Raw genomic sequence first — 14,120 nt, 5'->3', positions numbered from 1 at the left:
GAACAATTCCCATTCACTAAACTCAAATTCACCAACATACAGACGTATTATAAGAGTAGGTCCGCACACAAACGAGCCATTTCGCTACATCGACATACATTTCAGCAAATGCACGGGGTATAGCATCACTTCTTTCTCCAGACTCACCTTTCTTTCCCAGTGAAAACTGAAAATTCCCTGCTCATCCCGGCCAAGGAAGGAGGTGGTTCAATCTTCACTATGGAGTCGGCCATAATCAGACCAATACTAAACTCAGCAACAACTGTTCGACATAAGTCTACATGTGAGTAATGCACGACACTGGACGACTGCTTGCACTATGGTCTTGTCGCTCTGCGTGCATCTAAGGGAGGTCGGTATGAGCGCACTTCCGTGGTAGGGAGTTTATCTGCCACAATCACCGCTACCTCAGTGGCATTTAATTTCATTCTCCACCACTGCTAATGTTCGTTCTGATATCACCGACCGTTTGCTAACACTGCAAGTGCTATGCTGATATTCTTTTCATTCTTTTTTTTTTTACCACATCTATCTGTCGTAGTGTCGCAGAAAACATCTCCACCAGCATCCTCATCAATATCTTGTTGATCATTACATTATTTTAATCTTTTACTCTTTTACTTGTTTCAGTCATTTGCCTGTGGCCATGCTGGAGCACCGCCTTTTAGTCGAGCAAATCGACCCCCAGGACTTATTCTTTGGAAGCCCAGTACTTATTCTATTGGTCTCTTTTGCCGAACCGCTAAGTTACGGGGACATAAACACACCAGCATCGGTTGTCAAGCGACGTTGGGGGGACAAACACAGACACACACACACACACACACACACACACACACACACACATATATATATATATATATACATATATACGACGGGCTTCTTTCAGTTTCCGTCTACCAAATCCACTCACAAGGCTTTGGTCGGCGCGAGGCTATAGTAGAAGACACTTGCCCAAGTTGCCACGCAGTGGGACTGAACCCGGGACCATGTGGTTGGTAAGCAAGCTACTTACCACACAGCCACTCCTACGCCTACATTAAAAACTATGATTCTTCATCATTTTCACAATGATCAAAATTAATAACATGAACATCATATCATCATCATCAACACTCCACAATAATTTCTTCCACCCTGCCACATTATCATACCCATCGCAACACCCATTCCACCAGATATCATCTACAACATCCTCATGAAGGTAATCAAGGTGGTAATCTACTTTTCATCTTTTCCATCATCCAATTCTTTAGACACAAATTTGTTCAATAAATCTTCTTAACTCAATGTTATGTTCCAGAACTTTGAACGATAATAAAATTACGAAAATCAAAGCTGAAACCTTCCGAAATCTTTCCAGTTTATCAGTTCTGTAAGTTGAATCAATCTACGTTTATTGTGTTTATTTGACGATATCTGTCTAAATCTGTAATGTTTTTCTATAGACGCATTATATAGTTTGTCACCCTCATCTCTTTCTGCATCTGGTTTTTCTTCTTTTCATGTCTGTAGTTCTAGTTCTTCCCCTTCTGTTATTTCTCCACCTTGTTCTTATTTCTTCACTTGTTCTTCCTTTCCGGTACCTCCAACCCACCTCCTCCTCCTCCTCCTCCTCCTCCTCCTCCTCCTCCTTCTTCTTCTTCTTCTTCTTCTTCTTCTTCTTCTTCTTCTTCTTATTATTATTATTATTATTATTACTATCGTTATTTTTATTTTCTACTTCTTTTTCTTCTTCCGTCAATTCATTCATATTCTTTTTATCCTCCGTTTGGCGTTTTATCATCTTCTTCTCCTGCTGCAATTCCGAATCTGAGACTACAGCCTGGACGACGAGCCTCGCCATGGAAGATCTGTAGAGATCAACGAGTATGATAGAACAAACTTCCATCGTATCTGTTGAGGAACTACCAGAGAATCTTGCATTTGATCATTCAACCATCTATAGACATCTGCGTGCCAGCAGAAAAGTCAGCAAATTGGGTCAATAGGTTCCTCGCAAACTTTCCGATCCTAATAGTGCACAGACAGCGAATGCGTCATCTTGTTTGCTGTCATGTCTTACGAAAGATCCAAATTTTACGACAAAACAATTAGCCACGTCTTATATATCAATGATCTAAAACTTTACGCTACGAATGATAAACGGCTGGAAAAAGTACTACAAACAATGCATAGATTTACCAAAAAAATGAACATGAAAGTTAGCTTAGAAATATGATCCAAAGCACATTTTACAAAATGAGGAAAACTAGTTAAGAGTAGCAAAATCACACTTGATACAGCAAATGAAATAAGAGAATTAGACCAAAGCCACACATACAAATATTTAAGAATTAATGAACTTGATACGATACAACACACACACACACACACAAATGAAAGAGAAAATAGCAAAGGAAAAGTATAGACGAGTTGGATGAATATTGAAAACAGAGCTCAATGGTATCTAAGAACAGAATATTTCCTAGGCGCGTGATGAAAAATACATGACAAAATCACCAGGACTTACAAATATATATAAAATACAGAAAACAATACTACTAGTAATCACAAACACCCTACTCAATAAAGTAAGAATATGAGCACACACTCAAAGCACACAGAGCTGCACTCGAGAGTGTAGTGAAAGCATGTGATGAAAATAAGACTATTGAAACATCACCACCAACATCATAATCAATATCATATTCATCATCACATCAAAAACTACGAATCATCATCATTTTCACAATGATCGGAAATAACAACATCAGCATTATTTCATCATCATCAACACTTCCACAAAAGTTTCTTCTCCTCTGCCACATCATCATACTAATCACTGCCACCCAACATTATATACAACATCCTCATGAAGGTAATCAAGATGGTAATCTACTTTTCATCTCTTCCATCATCCAATTCTTTAGACAAACATTTGTTCAATAAATGATCTTAACTCAATTTTATGTTCCAGAATTTTGAACGATAATAAAATTACGAAAATCGAAGCAGCAACCTTCCGAAATCTTCCCCGTTTAGCACTGCTGTAAGTTGAATCAACCTATGTTTATATCTTTCTAAATCTGTAATGTCTTTCAATAGACGCAATTTAGAGTTTGTCACCTACAACTTTTTCTCTGTCTTTTTCCTGAATGAGAGTATATTTTAGATTAAAAAAGAATTTTGTTTATCTTAATTTTGAAAACGAAAGAAGTATAAAAAAACGCATTATTTATTGAGTGACTCCATACATATTCTTCTCAAATTAATTTTTTTGTTTTCCAGAACTTTGTATAACAATGCTAACAAGAAAACTGAAGTAGGAATTGTCCAGAAATTTTCTGGTTTGACAGAATTCTAATTTAGATCATTCGTCATAGTATTTCATTGTAGTCACATTTATAATATTTAATTACCATTCCATTAAATAGTAATCCTTCTCCTTGTCACTCTCTGCGTTCGCACTCTCTCAACAGAGATGTATGTGATTGTTTTTGAATGTCTGTCAATGTGAGTGTATGTGACTGTTTGTGAGTCCTTATGTGTGTGTATATGTACATACGACTATGTGACTGTTCAAGCAGCATATTTTATGTATGTATATACATATGTTTATGTTGTGTGCATGAGTGGTTCTATACAAGTGTCGCAACGTGTAATCATGTCTGCATGACATTTACTGCGTTTAGCTCTGGATCAACGTTGAATGCCACTCATGAATCTTCTAATTGTATTTTTAAAGCAAATTTACTCATATGTAAATATCTCTCACCTTTAAACTGTTAATCATTTACTTTGTTTATTTCAATGAAAATATTTCCAGCTACATAACTTCTTTACCATCAAAATCATCATTGTCATAGCTTTCCTCATCAACGTAATTTACATAAACACCACCACTACTACCAGCATCATCATCAATAGTATCACGATCGTCATCATCATCACATTCACCATCATCATCATCATCATCCTTGCTTTCCTAAATTTTTAGGTATTATATCCTATATATCATATCTTTTGTTACAGAGATTTGTATAATAATGATATCAATGAATTGGAAGTTGGATCTTTTCAAACTCTTCACAATTTAAAGACTCTGTAAGTTACATTAGTTTTTTGATTCTCTTCTATTGACAATAGAAACTATTTAGTTCAGCATGAGCACTGATATATATCGTCAAGAACAGGATTTAGCTATGGGTTCACCAGTATCACCGATAATAGCCAATATATACATGGAATACTTTGTGAATTTGGCTTTATGATCAACACCGCAATGTTGATTGTATCTTTATACTCTGGCCCCACCAGGAAGATTCCAAATGCTGTTAGATCATGTGAACTCAATAAAGCCAATCGTACAGTTCACAGTGACAGAAATTCAATGACCTAGCAATCCTGGACGTATTAAAAACCCGCACATGATGATAATCTACTTTCCTATATATCATCATCAATTTGTTCAGTCACAAATTTCGTACATGAATTTTCTTAACTCAATGTTATGTTCCAGGGATTTGCGCGGTAATGAAATCAAAGAAATCAAGGCGGAAACCTTCCGGAATCTTTCCAGTTTAACAAATCTGTAAGTTGAATCAACCTACGTTTATAATATTTCTTTGGCGATATATTTGTAAACCTGTAATATCTTTGTATAGATGCAATTTATATTTAGTGAATGAATGTGAATTTGGAGGCCTTTCTGAGATGTTAGATATATGGGAGTGTGATACTTGAGGGGAAACATCTAGTGCATGCATGTGTATGTCTATCTGTATGGATGAACGGTTGTGAGTGTATGTATGTATATTACATAAGGTGTTTAAATGTAGATCGAAGCTAAATAACATCGTTGAATGACCCTTGTAGATGTATATTTTGCACCAGATGAACCATATCGTTATTTCTTAAAATAAACTTTAGCGGTTCTTGTTTTTCTCCCTTTATTTTTCTTCTCATTGTTGCTCTTCTTCTCATTGTTGCTCTTCTTCTCATTGGTCTTCTTCTCCTCCTATTTATCCTTCTTCTTCTCCCTCAATTTCTTTCCCTTCCTAAGTCTGTCCTTCATGTTTTCCCTCCTCATTTCCTCTTGATGTAATTGTTGCTTTCGGGGACATTTTAATTCTCTTTGTTATATGCTTCTTCTTTTCGTCATCTCCTTCTTTCCCTACGTTTTTAGCTTCTTTCTTTTCCTCATCTTCTGCTTCTTCTCTTTTATGGTTTTCTTCTCCATCTTCTACATTTACTTTTATTTCTTCTTTTTCTTCTTCTGATTCTTCTTCTTTTTCTCCCTCTTCTTTTGCTCCCTCTTCTTCGTCGTCATTTAATCTCCATCTTTTTCTTTTCCTTCTTTCTCTTTTCTTGTTTTTGTTGCCCTTCTTCTTCTTCTTGTTTTTCTTTTTCTTTCTTTCTCTACGTCGTCTTCTATCGTTTGGTCTCACATTTATTATTTGCCTCTGTTCCTCCATTTCGTTATTTTCTTATACTTCCCCGTCTTTTAATTTTCCTAGAGTTTTACTGCTGCTCCATTATTGCAATCTTATTCTTCATATTTTACTGATCCTTATTCTCTTTCAGACCCTACTCATCTTCCTTCAACATCTTTCAATTTTAATCATCTTTCAGTCCGTCGACTCAAATATAGTTCACATTAAGTTATTGAAGTTTAATTTTTCTTTATGTTTTATAAAAATTCTCATCGTTTCATCATCATCATCGCCATAATAACCATCATCAATATCATTTCCACGAACCATCATCAACAATAAAATTAGCTTCAACAACACTACCACCATCCCCTATCCACAGCCTCTTCGTTATATTCACCCACACCAAAACGACCACCTCCATCACTATCCTTCGCTTCATTTCCTTTATTCTCAATATTATCCTCATCATCCTCATCTACTTTCTTTTTCCTCCATCAAGTAATTGTTTAACAATATTTTACATTTTATCAGAAAATACTTCTCATCATCTTATTTTGTAAAGATTTCGCTGTTATGATATATTTTACAATAATGTTCCTCTCTAAGTATCCATATCAACTAATATTATATTTTACAGATATTTGAATAAAAATAAAATGGACAAAATTCAAGTAGGAACCTTTGATGGTCTGTCCAGTTTAATGATGATGTAAGTTGGCTAAGTCTTGTTGAAAATATTTCATTAAGAATATATTACTAAGTATTTAGCGAAGATGCTATACAAGCATTCTCAAAGAATCACATATTTCTACCTGAGGAGATTGACAATGTAAAGAGAAACAAGGGGAGCAATATTTTTTCATTTTCCTATTATTTCTCCACGTGCGGTTAACACAAGCCCACTATTTATTGACTTATATATATGTATGTGTGTGTGTGTGTGTGTGTGTGTATATATATATATATATGTATATATATATATATATATATGTATATATATATATATATATATATATATACATATGTATATATGTGTGTGTGTATGTGTGTGCATGTTTGTGACTTTTTATAAGGTGAATCTATGAGAGTGTATCGATTTGTGTCTGTTATTAACTCTATATCATTTCCTGTGTTTATCTCCAGATTAACGTTGATTAACGAACATGCTTCATACTCACCTACCTTCCTTCTCCTACACGATATTATTGTTTATCTATAATATTTTACATTTCATCATAAGACACTTCTATACATTTTCTAATCATCTAATATATTATTTTATAGAGATTTCTGTCATAATATTTTACAATAAATCTTATTTCCAAAATTTTATGTTATAGATATTTGGATGAAAATAATATCGAGAAAATTCAAGTAGGATCATTCGATGGTCTGACCAGCTTAAAATATCTGTAAGTTGCATTAATATTGTTGATAATATTTCATTGACAATATATTAAAATATATTTAAAACCGTGCCATTTTCTTTCGCGTCCGTACTTAACCCTCTTTACCATCTCAATCCCTTTCGATAGAAATGTGTGACTTTTTGTGAGTTTCTGTACATATGTGTGCGTGAGAGTTTGTGTGAATAGAAATATGTATGGGCATGTATGCTTGTATAACCTTGTGTGGCTTCATTTCTTTCCGCCTTTCCCTTCTTGATTCTCTACTGATGCTATCAATCTCTCTGTCGCTGCGTGTATATATATATATATATATATATATATATATATATATATATATATATATATATATATATATATATATATATATATTTATATATATATATATTTATATATATATATATATATTTATATATATATATATATATTTATATATATATATATATATGTATATATATATATATATATATATATATATATATATATATATATATATATATATATATATATATATATATATATATATATATGTATATTTATATATATATATATATATGTATGTATGTATATATATTTAATTATATATATATGTATGCATGTATATATATTTAATTATATATATATGTATGCATGTATATATATTTAATTATATATATATGTATGCATGTATATATATTTAATTATATATATATGTATGTATGTATATATATTTAATTATATATATATGTATGCATGTATATATATTTAATTATATATATATGTATGCATGTATATATATTTAATTATATATATATGTATGTATGTATATATATTTAATTATATATATATGTATGTATGTATATATATTTAATTATATATATGTATGTATATATATTTAATTATATATATGTATGTATATATATTTAATTATATATATGTATGTATGTATATATATTTAATTATATATATGTATGTATGTATATATATTTAATTATATATATGTATATATATATACACATACATATATATATATGTATATATATGTGTGTATATATATATATCTTTTAATGTGTTTGTGTGCCTGTGTGCATGGATGTAAACAATAATTATCATTAACGATCATCGACTCTCCCTTCCAATTGTATATTTTCTACTACTACTACTGCTACTAATACTATTACTACCACTACTGCTACTCCCTCATTTCCTTTCTTTCCCTTTTCCGTCACTTCTATTTATTTTCCTTCTTTTATTTTCATCCATTTCCACATTTTTTCACTTTTTCAAATTATTTAACGCATTTTACTTCTGCTTCATAATGGTCGTCACCCACGTCTACGTTTTCTACTCATCCTTTTGATTTTTAGCTTATTTTAGACTTTATCCCACATCACCTTTTTTACAGTTCGTACTCCCGTTCCTCCCAGACTTGGTAATCATTTGCTTCCTGATATTGTTTTGCTTTTTCATGTTTCGTTTCTCAGCCTTCTTCTATTTCTTCTTTTTCTTTATTCTGTTTTCTTTCCTCAGCCTTCTTCTCTTTGTTCTCCTTCTACTCCAACACCACTTGTCCTTCTACGACTTCTCCGTCCTTTTCCTCTTGCTTCAGCTTCTTCCAAACATTTAAACTTTTTTTCAATCTCTCGTCTCTAATTTCTTTCACCTCACGTTTCAACTGATTTCTGCTTGTTCTCATTTTCATCAAAAATCAGTCCCTCACAAATAATATTTAACTCAATTATTTTTGACAGGAATTTGGGTGATAATAACCTCAAGGATATCAAAGCTGGAACATTCCGAAATCTTTCCAGTTTAGAAAGGCTGTAAGCTGAATATTTTGTTCCTTCTTGTATTTTCATTTCTATATTTTTCCTATATATATTCTTCTTCTTCATTCACATCTATTTATTTACCACTTGATTTTTTCTAGTCCTCTCCAAAGCATACTATATCGATTCGCATAATACTTGTAAATCGTTTGCGGAACATTTTCGATAAACATAAAAACTGACACCGTCAGTTCATTGTCCTTAAAACTTGAAACGCTTCATCTTCTTTATCATCATTTTCTTCTTCTTTTTCTTCTTTTTTTTTTTTTTTCTTCTTCTTCTTCTTCTTCTTCTTCTTCTACATCGTCTTCTATCGTTTTTTTTCCTCATATTTATCATTTGCCTTTTATTTTCCTCCAATTCGTTATTTACTTTCACTTCCCCGTCTTTTCATCCTCCTAGAATTTTACTGCTGCTCCATTATTTTAATCTTATTCTTCATATTCTAATGATCCTGCTTCTGTTTGAGATCTTACTTCTTTTTCGTCCTCTCTTTATTCTCATCTTCCTTCAACTTCTTCCAATTTTAATCATGCTTCAGTCCGTCAACTCAAATTTCATTCACATTAAGTTATTGAAGTTTATTATTTTTATCTTTATTTTAGAAAAAATCTCATCGTTTTTATCATCATCATCATCATCATCATCATCATCATTGTCATCATCGCCATAATTAGCGTCATCAAAATCATTCCCACGAACCATCATCAACAATAAAATTAGCTTCAACAACACTACCACCATCCCCTATCCACAGCCTCTTCGTTATATTCACCCACACCAAAAGAACCACCTCCATCACTATCCTTCGCTTCATTTCCTTTATTCTCAATATTATCCTCATCATCCTCATCTACTTTCTTTTTCCTACATCAAGTAATTGTTTAACAATATTTTACAGTTTATCAGAAAACACATCCCATTTTATTCATTTCTAAAGATTTCGCTGATAATGATATATTTTACAATAGTGTTCGTCTCTAAGTATTCATATCAACTAATATTTTCTATTACAGATTTTTGATTAAAAATAAAATCGAAATAATTCAAGAAGGAACCTTCGATGGTCTGTCCAGTTTAATGATGATGTAAGTTGGCGAAGTCTTGTTGAAAATATTTCATTGAGAATATATTACCAATTATTTAGTACTTTCACATGTTACACCAATTGCTCCCCTTGTTTCTCTTCACATTGTCAAACTTTTCAGATAGGAATGTGTGATTGTTTGAGAATGCTTGTATAGCGCCTTGTGTGTGTACGGGAATATATACATACATACATACATACATTCATATATAGGGAAAATTCACACAAAATCAAAAGACAGGTAGTGTATAAAACAAACAGATGTAGTAGTTTAACGCTCGGGAAGTGAAAAAAGTCTTTACCATTTCGAGCTAACGCTCTTCCGCAGAAGGGAAGACAGAAAGAAACAAGAAGAGAAAATGAATATGTAGTTGCTAGCGATCTACTACATTCATACACACACACAAGCACACGCATATATATATATCAAGAGAGAGAGATAAACAATAAATGGCATATACATAGAAATGGAAGCACAAATTGATACGCTCTCATAGAGTGAATCTCACAAAAAGACGCAGAAATATGTGTGTGTGTGTTTGTGTCTTTTTATGAGGTAAATCTACGAAAGCGTATCGAGTTGTGTCTCTGATATTAACTCCATATCATGCCTCTCCCTAGTATTTATATATTTAAGAGTACAGTATAAATATGAATGTACTTTATTTATCAAATTTCTTCTTCTTCATCATCTTCTTCTTCACTATTTTCTTCTTCTTCATCATCTTCTTCAATTCATTACTAGAGGAGTATTTTGTGTTACGGACAAGTGAGGTCTGGAAGAAGGCCCTTGCAAGTCTACCACATAGATGTCAGAACATTGTAGAAAATGAAGGAGAGTATATTTTACATTAAAAAAGAATTTGCTTATCTTAATTACGAAAATGAATAGTATAAAGAACGGCATTATTTATGGAATGACTCAATAAATATTCCTCTCAAATTAATTTTTATTTTGTAGGAGTTTGTAAGGAGGAATTTTTCAGAACCTTTCTAGTTTAATAGAATTTCGATCATTCTTGATAGTATTTCATTGCTGTCATATTTGTAATGTCATATTTATAGCGCTTTATTTCTTTCTCTCTCTCTCTCTGCAGAGCTGTATGTGATTGTTCTTTAATGTCTGTGAATGTGTGTGTGTGCGTGTATGTTAATGTGTCCTTATGTGTGTGTGTAAGTACAATCGACTGTGTGACTGTTCAAGCAGAATATTTTATGTATGTGTATACATATATATATGTTTTGTGTATGGGTGGTTCAATACCAGTGTATCAACTTGTATTCATGCCTGTATGACATTTACTGCGTTTAACTCTGGATCAACGTTGAATGCCAGACATCAATCTTGTAATTGTATTTTTAAAGCAACTTTACTCATATATAAAATATCTCTAACCTTCCAACTCCTAACCATTTACGTTCTTTATTTCTCTGAAAATATTTAGAGCTCCATAATTTCCTTTACAATCAACATCATCAAAATCATCATTGCCATAAATTTCCTCAACAACATCAATATCATAGATACCACCACCATCACAAACATGATCATCATCATCATGATCATCATCTACATTATTGTCATCACTAATATCACCACCAGCATCGTCATCAAGATCAGGATCTTGATCATCACCACCATCATCATCATCATCATAATAATAATCATCATCATCATCATCTTACTTTTCTATTACAGAGCGTTAGCCAATAATGTCATCAATGAATTAGAAGTTGGATCTTTTCAACATCTTTCCAGTTTAGAGTCTCTGTAAGTTGGATTATTTTTTTATTCTCTTTTCTTGTTAATATAATTCTAATCAGTTAATGTCTTTCCATTCTGTTTTCTCTCAATCTCCTTGACACATTATATACACACATGAAGTTCATCATGATGGTAATCTACTTTTCATATCTTCCACCATCCATTTGTTTAGTCACAAATTTCGTACATGAAATTTCTTTACTCAATGTTATGTTCCAGGAATTTGAACAACAATGAAATCAAAGAAATCAAGGCGGAAGCTTTCCGAAATCTTTCCAGTTTAACAAATCTGTAAGTTGAATCAACCTACATTTATAATATTTCTTTGGCGATATCTTTGAATATATGTAATGTCTTTGTATAGATGCAATTTATATTTTGTGAATGTATATGAATGTGAGTGTGGGCCCATTTCTGAGATGTTAGATATATGGGAGTGTGATACTTGAGGGGAAACATCTAGTGTTTGCATGTGAATGTCTATCTGTATGGATGAATGGTTTTTGAGTGTATGTATGTATATTACATACGGTATTTAACCCTTTAGTGTTTAAACCGGCCATATCTGGCCCAGATATTCTACATGTTTTATATTTGAACTGGCGATATCTAGCCTCTCACACCCGACCTACATTGACATTCTGAAAATAAACAATCACATCGTTGAAACCTCGAAGCTATAAGATAATGCATGATTAATTCAAAACAATTTGAGTGAAAAAGTATTACATTTAACAGATTAATCTGAACACTAAAGGGTTAAATGTAGATCGAAGCTAAATAACATCGTTGAATGACCCTTGAAGATGTATATTTTGCACCAGATGATTCATATCATTATTTTTTAAATATACTTTAGGGGTTCTTGATTTTCTCCCTTTATTTTTCTTCTCATTGTTCTTCTTCTTCTCATTGTTCCTCTTCTCCTCCTATTTATCCTTCTCCTTCTGCCTCACCTTCTTTCCTTTCCTAAATCTGTCCTTCATGTTTTTCCCTCTTCATTTCTTGTTGATGTAATTGTTTTCGCGAACATTTTACATTGTTCGTTATATACTTCTTCTTTTCGTCATCTCCTTCTTTCCCTACATTTTCAGCTTCTTTCTTTTCCTCTTCTTCTCCTTTGTGGTTTTCTCAGTCCTCTACTTCATCTTTTTCTTCGTTTTCTTTCTCCTTTCTTATCATCTACTTTTTCTTCTTCTGTGGATTCTTGTTTAAAGTCTTCTACTTGTTGTTGTGGTCCTTCGTCTTCTTTTACATAATTCTCTTGTCATACATTTATTTCATTCTTTTTCTTCTTCTTCTTCTTCGTCGTCGTCGTCGTCGTCGTCCTCCACTATTCTTTCGCATTTTTTCTTTTTTACCTTCTTTACTTCTCTTCTTTTTCATCATCTACCACATCTTTTCTTTCTTCTTCTTCATCTCTTTCTTCTTCTTCTTCGTCGTCGCTGTCTTCCTTTTCCACCTTATTCTTCTTCTTTACTTTAACACACTTAATTTTGAAGTAGTTGTATGCTGTCAACTTAATGTGACAATCTCCTGAAAGGAATACTACTACTGTTGGTTAGACCTAGGAAGCTGAAACCGCTTCCTGTCGGCCTTGACACATTTTCTGTGTCCTTATGTTTACAAGGGGACAGGAAATGTGTCAAGGCCGACATGAAGCGGTGCAGCTTCCTAGGTCTAACCAACAGTAGTATTATTCCTTTCAGGGGACTGTCACATTAAGTTGACAGCATACAACTACTTCATCCTTTCACTACTGCATACATCTCTCTGAGAGATTTAGAAATGTATTATTTCTACACTTAATTTTATCGTCATCAACATATTCATTGTCATCGTCAAAAGAAAGAGCACCAACTTCACAGTTGTCACCAAAGTCATGATGATGATGATGATGATCATCATCATCATCATCACCATACATGTCCTCATCATTGTTATTACTAACTTTCTTACCATCACCAGCAAAACCATTTTCTTCAACAACACTACCAACGTCCTCCTGTCATCAATCTATACTTCATTTTCACCCATACCACCACCACCTCGAAACTCAATCCTCCTCCCCTCCTCCTCTTTGATATTACCATTACCTTCATACTCACCTACCTTCCTTCTCCTACACGATATTATTCTTTATCTATAATATTTTACATTTCATCATAAGACACTTCTATACATTTTCTAATCATCTAATATTTTATTTTATAGAGATTTCTGTCATAATATTTTACAATAAATCTCATTTCCAAAATTTTATGTTATAGATATTTGGATGAAAATAATATCGAGAAAATTCAAGTAGGATCCTTCGATGGTCTGACCAGCTTAAAATATCTGTAAGTTGCCTTAATATTGTTGATAATATTTCATTGACAATATATTAATATATATTTAAAACCGTGCCATTTTCTTTCGCGTCCGTACTTGACTCTCTTTACCATCTCAATCCCCTTCGATAGAAATGTGTGACTTTTTGTGAGTTTCTGTACATATGTGTGCGTGAGAGTTTGTGTGAATAGAAATATGTATGGGCATGTATGCTTGTATAACCTTGTGTGGCTTCATTTCTTTCCGCCTTTCCTTCTTGATTCTCTACTGATGCTATCAATCTCTCTATCGCTGCGTATATAT

General features: G+C 32.7%; 1 protein-coding gene across 7 annotated transcripts in view; it reads left to right on the top strand.

Annotated features, from left to right (window-relative positions):
* Positions 1-14,120, top strand: part of LOC106876183 (uncharacterized) — a 138,535-nt gene that overhangs the window by 48,596 nt on the left and 75,819 nt on the right. For 6 of the 7 annotated variants that reach the window (XR_016238912.1, XM_089344901.1, XM_089344897.1 and 3 more), the window contains 11 exons: positions 1,304-1,375; positions 2,960-3,031; positions 4,015-4,086; positions 4,502-4,573; positions 6,055-6,126; positions 6,758-6,829; positions 8,554-8,625; positions 9,648-9,719; positions 11,418-11,489; positions 11,703-11,774; positions 13,754-13,825. Coding sequence is in view for 6 of the 7 variants with exons in the window: in XM_089344901.1 (XP_089201027.1) it covers positions 1,304-1,375; positions 2,960-3,031; positions 4,015-4,086; positions 4,502-4,573; positions 6,055-6,126; positions 6,758-6,829; positions 8,554-8,625; positions 9,648-9,719; positions 11,418-11,489; positions 11,703-11,774; positions 13,754-13,825 (792 nt within the window). In the remaining variant the exon portion in view is untranslated. The remainder of the gene's footprint in view (positions 1-1,303; positions 1,376-2,959; positions 3,032-4,014; positions 4,087-4,501; positions 4,574-6,054; positions 6,127-6,757; positions 6,830-8,553; positions 8,626-9,647; positions 9,720-11,417; positions 11,490-11,702; positions 11,775-13,753; positions 13,826-14,120) is intronic. The other variant, XM_089344898.1, reaches the window with a different exon arrangement.

Source organism: Octopus bimaculoides, chromosome 29 (genome assembly GCF_046866305.1).
Source record: "Octopus bimaculoides isolate indiv1 chromosome 29, ASM4686630v1, whole genome shotgun sequence".
Taxonomy (NCBI): domain Eukaryota; kingdom Metazoa; phylum Mollusca; class Cephalopoda; order Octopoda; family Octopodidae; genus Octopus; species Octopus bimaculoides.
Note: the sequence above shows the minus strand (reverse complement) of the source record. Positions and strands in the feature narration are given on the sequence as shown.